Source organism: Falco punctatus (assembly GCF_963210335.1).
Source record: "Falco punctatus genome assembly, chromosome: 10".
NCBI lineage: Eukaryota > Metazoa > Chordata > Aves > Falconiformes > Falconidae > Falco > Falco punctatus.
The window spans coordinates 12,909,445-12,923,910 of record NC_137590.1 but is presented as its reverse complement, the minus strand read 5'-3'; the positions used below and the strand labels follow the sequence as shown (position 1 = coordinate 12,923,910).

General features: G+C 43.6%; 1 protein-coding gene across 4 annotated transcripts in view; it reads right to left on the bottom strand.

The window, feature by feature from the left end:
* Nucleotides 1-14,466, bottom strand: part of CDH4 (cadherin 4) — a 464,287-nt gene that overhangs the window by 72,870 nt on the left and 376,951 nt on the right. For all 4 annotated transcript variants that reach the window (XM_080403647.1, XM_080403648.1, XM_080403645.1 and 1 more), the window contains one exon: nt 8,497-8,669. In XM_080403647.1, the coding sequence (XP_080259773.1) occupies nt 8,497-8,669 (173 nt within the window). The remainder of the gene's footprint in view (nt 1-8,496; nt 8,670-14,466) is intronic.

The following is a 14,466-nucleotide window of genomic DNA, read 5'->3' as shown; positions in this document are numbered from 1 at the left end:
TGTGCGTGGCAGCTCACCTTAGCAGATATTTATTGCAGAGAAGTGCTCTGGTGCCAAGGTGGGCTCCCCAGCAGCTCCTTCAACAGCTGTGTTTCACTGGAGCACAGGGATTGTCAGACTCATCGGGAGAGATGAAGTCTCCTCAGCAACTGGTCTCCAAACATGAAGCCAGCTTCTTAAGAGGACAGAAATGGCCACAAAACCATGGGTCGTTCTTCATCCCTCACAAACACCTCTGATGCTCTCCTCCATCAAAGGGCAAGAGGAGCAGTGAAGAAGACACCGCGTGTCTCAGTCATGAATAAGGCACTTCAGCAATGCCAACAGCCAGGCAAAGAATTACTGAAGACAAGTTCAAAATTAGCATTAAAAAAGTTGGTAGGACTGCTTCTGCTGGCAACAGGTTGCCCATGATTTTCTGGATCCCAACGAGTTTGTGTTGCATACACTGAAATAATGGGAAGAGCATGACAAGGTTTCATGGAAACTATCGAACTGGGCAGCTGGCTTAACAAACAGGCCCTGCTCTGCTCTGCTCTGCTCTTCCAGGGCATGCAAAGTGCTCCTTTGCCAAAAGCAGAGGTATCAAGGATTAAATGTCACACATCTATTGGTCAAGGATTAGAAATACAGGTGGCCATAAAGTGTGCTCTGGCTGTCCAGGCAATATGATTAAATACGTGTTTGTGGCACCATCTTACTTCCTCCATTAGTGTTTATCTTTGCTTGTCAATGTTACTAACTTCCTAAATCCCCCAGCGATGACAGGACCATTAGTGTCTAAGCACAGGGAGGATAATGAGTGAATATGTGTGGATGAATCCTCATCTAGGCCGAGTTTAAACAAACTCACTTTCAAATGTTGCCAACAGATCATCACAATTTGTATAACTAGTTGGTCTCCAGCCCATTACATTTGCATCCTCATCATCTTGCTGGTGAATTTTCTTGGGAGGTAAACACCATGGCTGTTTTCCTATCTACGCATTGGACTCCCACAGGTCCCAAGCTATTTATCAGCCTCTTTTTGTGGAAAGCTCTTTTATTCTTCAAAAGTTTCTCTTATCTCCAAACACTCTTTTTTTTTCAGTGAAGCACACACTCATGCTATTGTCTTCCAAGGCCCACGGCTCAGAGCCCTTCCTCTATCCGTTTTACTAGTCCACCAAGCTATCAGTTTTTTATCAAGGAAAACCAATCAGAAAAACCTTTCCACACACACGAGCTCCAAAACATGATCAACAGCATCATATTTAGAGAGTTGCTGCAACCATGCAGAAGACCAAAAGGTACAGATGATTCTGGTAACACTCACCAGAAAGACACACAGCCATCTATTGCAGAAACACAGACGGGGAGACATACTCTTTCTGTATGTTTCTGTACTGTACTGTACTGTACTCTGTACTGTATTTGTACTGTAACAAGGCTTCAGAAAAATGACATAATTCCCTTATGTAAAAAAAAAAAAAAAAAAAAAGGCGTTATTTCTATGATGAGGCTTCATTCACATCTTCCCCATCCTGCAACAAGGGCTACTGAGGAATACATTAAGCGGTGCTGGACCAGCAGTGCTTGGAGCAGATTTGAGCCCTACCCATCCGCTAACTTCTGCTATCTCAAATTACTACAAGTGGTCCTCCACGGGGTGCACAACGCATTTCCAAAGGCACTAAATGGGGTTAATAAAATGAACTTTCTTCACTGATGAGTGGTAGTGCTCCTCACCATAATTTGCTGAAAAAGGTAATTCTTGTCTGTAATGAGAAAATGAAATGCACGCTGGAATGATGGAGCAAGCTCAAATCAGTCCTATGTACAATGTAGAAACATAAACCAGAATCAAGCATATATCTACTGACTAAATTCAGCTTATGGCTAATCAGCTCTTCCTTTGACAGGATATGCTGCTGTGGAAATGGGATAATTTTATAACTGAATAATTTAACCAGTTTTATCTTTAAGTAATGGTTTCAGGCATATTAATATATAAAGCTTCAGTATTTACATTTTTGTTACATGGACCTGAAAAATTACAAGGTATCAAGAATAACACAGTATTCAGTGATAAATGACATTTACAGAGCGGCTTTCATCCCCCCCGAGTGACTTTGTGCACCACGAATCCCTGGGACGGCATGTAGCAGCAGGGCAGACAGCGCAGGGGCAAAACGCTTCCCGACAGCACAGGGAAGCTGTCGGACACGTTAAGGCCAAGACTAGGAGGGACAAGTAAAACACACAGCCTGACCTGCTGTGCAGTGGGTGCAGGAGTATTTTACCTGCTTATCCCTGTTAAGACTCTGGTAGTTTATGTCTGGCTTAAAGACATGTTCCACAAAGGCTTCCAATCATTACTTGAGTGCTGTGAGAAGTGCAAAAGCCACTTACCCTTGGAATTCTGTTACAACCCTTCATCTCAGTCATTGGAAAATATTTTGGGAGCCTGTGAGCCTGCAAGCTAAATACAGGGGCTTGTGGTTCAAATTCATAGAAATGGATGAGCTTCACTGGCAAAATACTTACTAATCTCTTAACTCACTCTCTCCTCCTGTGAGTTCAGCTGCAGATGCATTTTTGTGCATGTTTTAATGCAGTGGTACGGGAACTCCATCTTTAAAAGCAAGATACTTGTGGCTCAGCAGAACCTAACCACCTTGTTTTAGTTCTTCTCCAGAAAAAAATAATGGAAAGAACATGAAACCCAGAATCCCTCTCACTTTAAAGGACTGCTGCAATAGATACAAATAGCAAACACGGTGCGTGCTAGATTGTGCCTGTCAGAAGGTGACATCCTCTTAACCAATTTTGCATTAGTCCTTACTGCTCCTCGGAGATGGCTAATTTGAGTGAGGAAAATGGGAAACATAAACTCCTAGGCTGCAGTCAAGCCATTTGGATGTCGCTTTCTCTCATTCTTTGTATTTTGTCAGTACACATACACGACTGATAATCTGCTGCACGGATTCACTCATGTATCACTCGTATCGTGTCAAGATCCTTCAGCCTTACGCTGCAGCAGATGTTTCTCCAGCCCTGCTCAGAGGAGGAGGCACAGCTCTGCAGAACATCACATTGATATGCAGTGAGGGGAAATAATTAACAGGCAGAGATAATTTACAATAGAATAAATTTATTTTGTTATATTCCAGGGGTAGAAAAAGGATTGAAACTCCTGGACTCTCCTGTCAGGGGAAAGTTTCCTGGTACAGACAGTAAGGCTCAGCCTGCGTTACCTGGCGGCTACACCTAGAGTATCAGCTGGCTGGAAGACATAAATGCGGATGAAACCCCCTGTATTTGGGTAATCTCGAACTAGTGGATTGCCATCTACACGACTGTTTCATGAGGGTGAATTTTATCAGTCTCAACAACTAAACTAATTCCTATCACCAGTGCAATGTGTTGTTTGCTCCCAGCCAACGTCTGAAATGAAGTAACAAGGAGGTTTTGACAAGCTAATGCAATGACCTGGGGATAAATGTACCCAAAATAGTTACTACAGATGGTAAAACCCAATCTCCTATCAGTTTTCCAAGGAGCAGAGTACCTTTTTTCCCCCTTAACATAACATTTCAAATTTCTGCTCAGAAATCAGAAATGTCTAGTTGCACCAAACCCAGATTGCTGGAAAAGAAATCAACCATCTCTGTTAACAGGAAGAACTTCTCCCCAGAAAAATCCTGCCATTTCATTCATAAATAAAATAAGCCACTAACTCAGTTGTTGGCAGGCTCTCTCTTTTATCTTTCACTCACTTGAGAAAGACTAGCAACATCACATTTTTGGAAAGCCAAGTGCTGTAATCATAGAATCGGATTTCATGTATTTTTAAAAGCATTTGCAGCAGCAGAGATCCAATTGCTTTTAAAAGAAATACAAACACACAGAAATTCAGAAGAAGAAACTCAGAGCTCCTGGCTTTCTTCATTTCTTCAACACAAGATGAATGTGCCAGGAAGGGACTCATTTCTAAAGGAGATCTCAAAAAGTTAGCAACATTACACTACAAGCACTGCAGAACCGAAATACTTATTATCTCGAATAAGCCTGGATGATATCCGAGATGTCTCGACATTTATTGGCCTGCCAGCAGAGCGTGGGATCAACCAGCTCCTCTTCTCTCATTTCTTTTTTTTTTTTCCCCTCTTGCTTGCTGCAGGTCCGTGTTCATAAAATATTTAGGGAAGCTCTTCAGAGGATGATATTGCCTATACTATAGCCCCAGTGCAGGTTTACTGTGCTACTGAGACAGATATTCTGCCACCAGAGAAATCAAAAGAGCTGATGGAGCTGAATTACTGCACCAGGAGCTCCCCACCAGACCGACAGTCTGGGCTCGATCCCCGCCTGGGACGCCAGCATGAGCAGCGGTGGGCAAAATGAGATAACACGCACAATAGATCTGGTCCCTTTTGTATGGTTATAAGGAGAAATGTTACTTTTCAGAATGGCAAACAGAAATCTGCATGTTCTGCCTGTTTCTGAGCCCCAGCTGGGGACAGCTGGCCCTTTTTTCCCTCTTGTTATTTTCTTTCCAGTGGGGGGAGGGGGTGGGGGTGGGAAGAGAGCAATGGAATCTGGAATTCAGATGCGCTGCTAAATTAAGCTATCCGTTGGGTAGCATCTCCTAGTAGCACCACCCAGTTCTGCAGCAGCCTGCCATAAATTAAATAAGCTAGCATGGTCCCCTCCTACCCCTGAATGGTGTTACCCCTTGTTCACCTCCTGTGTTCACTGCCTTCCCTAGCAATCCACACGTTTTGTGCTCCCACCACTATCTGATCTTTCCCTCCTAGTTTGATTAAATCAGCTACAGATTTCCTGTGTTTCCCTGGCGTTTTCCTGTATTACAGCAAGTAGCTGCTTTTAACCTTTCCATCTAAGCCCGGCTGGCTGAACATACCTTTGAACCTCTGACGAACTCCAAATCCCTATCACTTTCCCTGTTAGTTCAAGGGATAGACGGTCCTTTGTTCCACCTTTGGCATTTCTCACCCTTAGGCATCCAGGAGCTTAAACCAGGCTGTTGCTAAACCGTCCTCCTTTAATAATTTTTATGAAGTGCAGTCCAATTATCTTTATCTTCCTTGGGGATCCATTCAATTAAGTGCAGTCATAATGAGTGAATGGACATAGAGCATTGTAACCATATTTACATCCAGATTAATGGGAACCAGGTAAGATAACTTTAAAGCCATCAATATTTTAATACCTTGGATTTTCATTTTGCTATCTTCAGCGTCAGACACATTTAGAGAGAACAGCACAATTTGAGAGGCTGAGTTTTTAATTTCCTCCTGGGTTTGTGGAAATGAGGGTTTAGAAACAGCAGCAAACTACATGAATTTGTCTTAAAATAGGTTTCTTGCAGGTTAACCAAAACACTTTTCATGACAAAACACAAGCTGAAACGCTCCGTCTGGTTTCTTGGACCTTTCATGAATTGAAGATAATGTAAGAAATCAGTAAAGAACCAATATTTAAGTGGAGATGCTGCAAGTATCAGAAAGTCAACAGGAATACTGAGCTAGAAACACCAGTTCTGAAGTGACTTTTCTCCTCCCTGAAAGACAAATGCTGGATCTGGAACATGGACTTGTCTCTCAGATGCAGAATAACTCGGACAGTTATTTTTGCTCCTGCTTTGAGGCACCTTTGCACTGCAGGAGCAAGGTAGAAGGGTCCAACGGAGACTGAACGGTTGGTTCTGTTTAGACACAGCTTAACATAATAGTGTCATAGGCACTGATAAATGTGTCAATAAGCATTTGGAGAAATAACTGGTATCCAGGGAATTTATCTTGGTTGTAGTAGTTTCAGCTGAATAGGTCAGATTTGTTAACATTTTAATTTACACAAATCTGCATTCCAAATACTGCTCTTCGGCTCCTTTTCCTAACAACAAGAAAATGTCAGCAGCAAAACCAAATTTACTTCTCTAATAGCTATCTCAAGATTTCAGGAAAAACAAACAAAAACAAAAACCCAATCTGTAGTACAGTTATGGGAGTGTTTAAACACATTTATCAGTTTAGACCTAATACAACTCTATGTTAATAAACCAGAAACTTTTGCTAACCCAGATGCAATCCTGAAACACAGCAGAGACCGCTGGGAATAACCATGTCCTGTAGCTTCAGGGCAGCCCCAGGATTATGCCCAGAGCTGATTGTTTCTCGATCCAAGGGTCCCTTGCCCAACCTGGTACTCGGCTTGGGACACTCAACACCATATTTCAACGCGCCAGCTTGCCTGGATTTCCCAGACCCAGTGCAACAGGGGAACTAACACGAAGCATATGGTTCCCCTGCAAGTTTTTAAAATACTTCAAATGCAATAAGATAAATAGGAAAAAAGACGACCATTTTGCCTTATCCTTTCCCCCTAATTATCACCTGCCTCTTTTTTCAGCTGATTTGCTGAGATTAAAACCTCTCTCCCACCAAGCTATCCCGATCTATGTCTCTGAAATTAATATAAACCAACGACCTTTCTGTACCCATAAAGCCCTATACTAAAATGCTGGCCCCCACTGATGTCAAGGGGGCAATAACAGTTCTGCCATTTCCATAAAATCAGCATTTTCCTGCCAGAATTCCGATCTTTCCTCCCAGTACTCTGCTACTGTCCCCCTGAGGGCTGCCAGCAGTTTCTACAGTGCTTGGTTCTCCTCTTCGACTGCAAGCATGCTGCAGGCTTCAGCATCGCCTAGGATAATCTACCTGCTTAAGATTCAGCTAACTTTCTGGTTCTCTAAATAAAAAGAGCAGGGAAAGGTCAAACCTGCCCTAGGTTGTGCTTGCCAAGTCTGCCACGTCAGGTGGGAAGGAACGGGCTCTGGTGCTCCTCCTGCTCCCCCAGCTCTGCTTCTTGCCTTCACATCTGGAAAGCTCTCTGCTCCACCCGACCTTCTCCTTGGAAAGCTGTTTCACACAGTGTCTACCCCTGGGCTGGCTCGCCCTGAAACTGTGCCCCGGGCAAGCCCCAAATCTGTGCTGTTCCCAGCCAGCAGCCCCGTCCCCATGCTGGTCCCACCGGCTGCCCCGGGGCGCTCCGCTTGCTTCTGAGCTGCTGCTGGTGCTTTTATCCGCTCCCAGCAGTGGCTCAGTCAGGATTCCTCCCGAAGCTGCCCTGCAGCTCCGAAGCAAAGCAGTGGCCCCGGACATGAGAATGAAATGGGCACCGACCGTGGCAGAGCAATGCCTGTCGGCCAGTGCTTGGCAGAGCACTCTGCAGTGGGACCAAAACACGCCGCTGGGGCTGATGTGCAAGGAAAAACATCTCCGAGGGGCTGGAGGTTTTCACCGCTGGGTTTGGTGTCCCAGGTAGGAATCCCAGGCACCAGCCTGCATGTGCAGCCTCCCTCGCACTCCATCCCTGCCCTCGGTCACAGGGGAGGGAAGGAATAGAGAACAAACCCAGTTTCTGGTGCCTTCTCTCGGAAATGCAGCACGCTGGCTCTCTCAAAATGGATTTTACTGGACTTGTTATCTCTGGGGACTGCTTGAACTTAAACATCCGAGGCCAAGAACTACGTAGGTCCTTACTTTTGTATTTGCCACACAGCTACACTATCTGTGGCTGGTTGCTCAATGAACAAATGATCCTTTCCATGCTTTACTTGATTGAGATCTCCTAACTGCATTGGACAGGTGACACTCCATGAACTGCACAGTTCGATGGGGAAAACCACCAGAACTTAACCTCTGGAGTTCTCTCCCTTCACAGCCATTGACACCAGTCCCCTCCTTCCCCAGTCACTCCGACGCACCGCTGATGCTACATTGATTTTTTGTTTAATGTATGAGGTATAGGGGCTTTGTCCTTGAGTTATACTCACAACTAGAGAAGGCAGAGCTCTGAGAAACATTATATAGCTTACACTGCCAGAGTACGTTCTTGTCAGTAAAACCAAAATTTCTTCTGCATTTGGAAAAGCTATACATTGTACAATGCCTGGAAGAAGAGGCATTAAAGGCAGAGCCTCGCACAAAACCAACATCACTGGAAGACATTTTCCCAGTTTGGAAACAACACAAGGATACCATCACGGAACAGGCAGCGTGTTGAGTATAGGCTGTGTAACTGCTTCCAAAGAAAACATGCAATGAACTAAGCAAGACAAGACTAGAAAAGGCTATAGATGTCTGGCACTTTAGTTTTCCCCTGACAGAAGGGGGACAAATGCCAATTTATTCATCTCCTGCTCCTTCTGGAGTATTTTCTACATCTTGTAGAAATACAAATTTACGCAAGGAAAATACCAGCTTCATGAGTTTGAAGACTCTCCCAGGGTTTCATTGACTGATATGGATTAAGACAAAAATGTCACATCAAAGCCATGATGCCCCACAGCTGCTGCAGAAGCAAAGACCAGGATCTCCATGTTGCAACTCAAACTTTCAGAGGCTTAGTATTCAAGACAGGGTTTGGGCTTTGCAAGTCAGCAACCCTCAACAACGGGGAACCTGGTACAATGGCTTTTAAACTCACCTCTCTGTCAAGTCCAGCAGCCACAGTGACAATGTCTCCCGTCTCGCTGTTAATAGTAAACATGTTTTGCGATGGGCTCTGTGGGGTCTGAGTCACAATTCGGTATCTCACCATCCCGTTCGCTGTAGTACTATCATCTGCATCATTTGCTGTCACCGTCATCACGTAGGTACCTTGGAACAAGAGAAGATGAAATATCAGGACTATCTCATTGCACAGCAGACTGCAGTCCCATTGACTCGGGGTCATGCATTTTACTCTGAAATGCTACGGAGCAGACATCCCATTTCAATCCAGCCAGCTAGGCACGGCGAGGATTATGAAAATAGCAACACTGCTGAGACTAGATGATCTGTAAGGATACTGATTACACATAACTGGTATATAGTGAGAATCCATATGAGGGTATCTATGATTAACTTCTAATTCTTGCAGTGATTGTAAGTTTTAAGGCAGCATTTTTTGTCCTGCAATTGCATAGATTCTCACAGGACATCTTTTTCAATCCAATCACTGCACTCACATGCATTCACAAGTAGAGTTTTATAGTGGAAAGCCCAGCAGACTTCTCAGCAGCTTCAGAAGGATCCCATCAACATGCCCATACCCAGTACAGGAAGCAACTGCCTGCTGCCTCCAGTTCTTGGAGAAAAGTCCACCTTTCTGGCCCCTTCTGGAGAGAATAAAACCCCATAATCCTGCAGAGCAAATGGAACAGCTGCTACCCAGCGGGACAGAGAATCAATGATTTGGTATGTGTGGCCAGTGATGTATTGAATTGTTGGTTTGTTTCTTGCTAATCATCAGTGTCTTCATTTGCCTTGCAAAAAGCAATCCCTACTTTCTAGATAGTTGGGAGTGCACTGATGCAGTGACAGGCTCATTATCACTGGAGTTTGGCAGCAGGGTGTTTTGCTAAAGTGGGAAATTATCATTATGAGGGTAAAAGATGTTACTTGATTGGATGGACTCCTGCAGCTGCATGGTCCTGTGACCCCCTAGAGCTCATAGGGCCCAGCTTTATGCTTGTTATATTGGTAGGAGAGAATGCCTAAAAGGGCAGACACATACTGGTTACAAAAAGAAATCCGCAACATTGGATTAATCTAGTAATATGAGACCTGGAAGGAAGAGTGGGAGGCAAAGAGAGACAGTGAAACCAGACACAACCTCATTTAGTGACCCCCAAAACCCAACAGCAACAACGGAGAGATGGAAGGTACCGCTTGAACGCTGCTCGTTTGGAAACCCTGAACAGACGAACCAATTTATGAGCCTGCTGTGCTGGAGGAGATGCAAAGTGGTTCCAACAAGAACCTAAGCTGATTCAAGATGGAGCCATGTGTTGTTTTACAAAAACAGTTGAGTGTGTTCTGCCCATTTGGTTAGATGTGAGCCACAGGCAAACCTGAGGACAGGCGGCTACATCGTTTCTTCCTGCCTCATCTGATGTGCCCAGATCCCCAGCTTGGTCACAGAGCTAGCAAGCCACCAGGTCAGAGAGGGCAGAGTGCTGGAGAGCTTGCATCGGTTTGCAAAAGACTTCAAAAACATACCCCGTGGAGGGGGGAAAGCTACCAATGGCTGCAGCATGCCCAAATTCTGTACCCTAGCCAAGTGGCTTTAAGCCTCGCGGCACGTATGCAATCCCCTCAGTATCCTCCCCGGCTCTGGGAAAACATTTCTTGGTGTTAGCAAGAAGTGGCCTCGTAAGTTTGTATTTTTGTACTGTGGAAAGTGCTTTGCTGATCTCCTTCCATCTGGCTCAATCAGGCTCTTTTTGTTCTCTGTGGTGAAGCATATTCCTGTGAGTTTTCTTAGTTCAATAAGAATTATAGATTAAAAAATAAATGAATGTGTAAAGCAAATTCTAATGATGAATACATTTCTATCTCTCTGCAATAATCCTGATTCACATTTGTGAAATGAAAACAAACTATTCAACAACTTTAACATTTTTCTGATCAATAAACTTCAGGAGAGGGAAGGAACACTGAATTGAAACAAGGCTGTGCAAGCAATGAATCTTCTTTCTCTTCAAGCATTCTTTTTTTGCTCTTTTGCAAAACCAGTTACATGAGACAACTGATACAAATGAAGAAGCCAACCCTTAGATAAGTACAGGGGAAATGTACAGGAGAAATTTAAATAGGAAACACGCTGAATGAGATGTTTGATTTGGAATATATGTTATCTTAACACATTCTATACTGAAAATGTCTCTGAACAGAATGTCAAAACCTGGGGCTAATGAAAACAGAAGTGGAAGAGGAAAACAGAATCTATTTTAGGACATGTGCAGTCTTAGGACATATTCCAAAAAAAACAGGTGGTATTTTGTGATGCACTTCTAGTGCAAGAAACAGCTCTGAAAGGAAAGTTATTTGGGCTACTAGGTTCAGAGAAGGGCACCAAACAGTTGTGGTCTTCCTTACTGGGATCTCTCAGACTGCACTGTAGTTTCCCAAATAAATCAGGATGTGTGCGGGATGGGGGTCCCCAGCCTGGCAGGGGAACCCAACAGGCTGCAGCTGTGCTGGGCGTGGGGCGAGCTGACAGCAGCTATACTGTGGATGGAGTGCATAGTGGGTCTCCTTCGCTCTCCCTGACCTTTCTGCTTCTTTCCTGCAGGGCAGCATTGGACTGAGCACATCTGCTCTAGAAAAAAGGGCTATTTCAACAGCATCTGACCTACATCCCCATAAAGGGAGATGGGACTGGACAAATGTCTCTAAAGTCATGAACTGAGCACCAGGGAGCTGTATTTCAAGAGGCAATCTGCTCCCTATCTCGTATCTTTAATTTTGATTATGAAACCCAACCACAGAGAAAATAAAGAGAGAAACTTGGCATTAATTACTAACTTGTAACTTAATAAAACGTCCTCTGCAAAGGGCCCTGTGTGGCTGCAGCACTCGGCAGCACGTGATGGAATTGCAGCAGCCGCTTCCTTCCCTGGCTCTCCCTGGGGCCACTTGTCTGACCACAATCTGCTGTAAACTGGCTGCAAATTACTTCTTCCTTTCTGCACTCTGGATGGCGGCTGATCTGGCCGCCCCTGTTCCTGTGCACACACATTTTCCACCTGGCAAAGTTGACCCAAGAATAAGAGCGTGATGGCACCTCCTATTCTCCGTGCTGAAGGGCACCACTCCCGAGAATGGCTCCCCGGGGTTCAGCTGGTGTAACTTACATCACCGTCCAGGTTCCACTCAGTGTGCTGTACATTTAGACTATCTTTAAGCAAGACATATCCTCTAGATACCTGTGTGCTGCAGTGAATGACATAAACATATATCTGTGCACAACAGTATTCAATAGAGCGATGAGGATATATACTGCTACAGTGTCTAACATCTTCTGGGTGCTATATCAAGTCTTCCACTATACTAAGATGGCTGGTGATGATTTACCTGCTATAAAAGTAAATAATGTGATGTTTCTATGTCCTATGCGTGGGGATATAGCCTCATATACTTTATATTGAAATAAAGGAAATAGATCCCCACATCCAGCCCCTCTGACTACACAAATTAGGCAAATATACAGCAGCAGACTGCACAATCCTCACATGCTCGAGGACTGAGGCTAGTGTAGTTAGGGTTTAAGGGGAAAAGTAGAGGCTGCCCAATCTGGCCTGCAGAATGTGTGTACACTTTTAGTGGAAATCCAGCTTTAAATCCCTATATCCTCCCCAAACAGAGACTGGAAGCAGTTATTACAGACCAGAAACACCGGGCAAACTCCTCCAAGTCACACTCAAGACCCCAAGGCTGCACTCTGCCACTCCTGGGTCAGACGCTGCCAGCGGTGATGGAACTACACCAGAAGTGTATGAGTGGGGCAAGAGGGACGTTACGCTTTCAGGGTACGAGAGAAGCAGTAGCTTTATTTTTCTGCTCTGAAGGGCTTGCTCTCAAGCACACTGACAATATTAAGTGAATGCGATGTGCCAAAACTTGGGAATTTGGCCCAGGCTGTGCAGTGTATCGCATAATGAATACCCAGTCCAGACGGTGTTTGGTATGTGTATTAAACTACACACCTGGCTACTAGCTCAGGTAGATAACCTGTTGAAAGAAAACCACTTCTCATCAAATAAGGCACATGGCATGTTAAATAAAACACCTAACCTAGTACATCATGTCAGTACTAAATCAAATTTGTTGCATGTTGAACAGCTCTTCCGAGAAGCAGATTGAATTATCATGCACAGCTAGTGATGACAAGATTACTGCGCATTAGCTTTCATTAACTAATGTGCCAAGTTCATATATCACCTGAGTTAAAATTAATATATGGCATGATGAAGGAGAACTATCAATAAAAGGCAAGACCCCAAGAATCTGCTGCTTCACAGTGCATTCCCTTTGATTTCCCAGAGACCGCATCTCCCAGATGTTATTTTGTCAAATGAGATATTTTTGTTTTGATCTAACAATGGACAAGACACACGACAGAGATACTTGAAAGGACCCCTTATGGAAAATATTCCCATTAGATTAATTAAGCTTTCTACAGGATAGGCAAAATAATGCCTTACAGACTTTGGCAGGATGGAAGCAAAGGGAGATTATTTTTACCTGTATATTCAGTTTCGTTTATAAATTTTAAAATTAATTGCATCTGCTTGTGAAAGGCTGCAAAAAGATACTGTTGGGGTCACTCTATCTCGTTCAGTCTCTCAATGTTAAGTAAAAATAAGGAAAACAAGAAAGATAGTTGCCCTGTGTATGTATAAGCAGATGAGCACACAGTCGTAAACAAATGTGTCCCCCCCCAGTGACTCTGGAATCTGAGAATCAGCTCAGTTCTTTCCAGCTCAGACGGTCCCAAAGCATGCCAAGGACTGCTAATTCACATCACGGTGTCTGCAATCTCTTTCTCCCATCTATGCAACTTCATTTCTCTGTAAAGACCGAGCTTTCACAGTTTTAAGGCATACAAACAGCATCTTAGAGCAGTTGTGCTCCCAAAGTCTTTGCTACAATTGCTTTATAATTACCATTTTTCTAAGCTGGTTTGATAGCCATTAGTTAGATTTAATGCATGTTAAAAGAAAGAGCTAATGGGCACTTACCAGGAATTCAAATAAAAAAAGTAAGATAAAAAACCCTTTCACTTTGCCCTTTATACCATATATCACTATAAAAATACACAATCCTCTCTGTCTACTGATGTGGTATAAACAGAAAAAGCTAAAACTTCATCTGGTTTTTACTGATAATGCTGATTCTCTATTCAGCTTTACCTTACAGTTTATATTTTTTAATGGCTGGTAAATGGTTGCAGAATCATTAAAGGTTGGTTAACCTTCTCAGTCTAATTTTGACCTACAAGATACTTAATTTAATCATTCCCCCATAGAAAAGCATTGAATCATTATGTGCAGACATGTGGTGATGGCCATATTACATTAGATCTTCACTAACCCAAGTTAATAATGGCTTTGTACTAATGCAAACCTCCCCTTACTCCTTATTTTTTTTCATCCCAAACTGGAAAGCTCACTTAGCGAATACTCTGCATCTGATTCTGGACAGAAAGAAGACGGTAATTGTTGATGGGAAGATTAAATACTAAAAAGCAGTGTAAAATTTACAGCATTTCCCCAAGCCAGAATTTTCCATTCAGAAGAATTTCCTGATACTAGCTCTCTTCCCCCCAGAGGATGGAAATCTCATGCCCCTACCCCAAACAGGAATACTTCCCCCTTTAAGGGATTTTATTCATTGCGACGAGGTCTCAGGAATAGAAACCGAGCACGCTAGAAAGGCAAAGATGTCACACCCAAGTTACAACGAGGAGTACATGGGGATCCTGAACAAGTCCTCAGAGTACACCTATACACCTGACTACCTGCATGCAACTTTCCTATGGAAAATATGATCTTTCTTACCAATCAACATGCTTAAGTGTGCCTGTGCTACCTGTCTTTTTAATTGATCAATAAAGCGAACAAGATTCTTC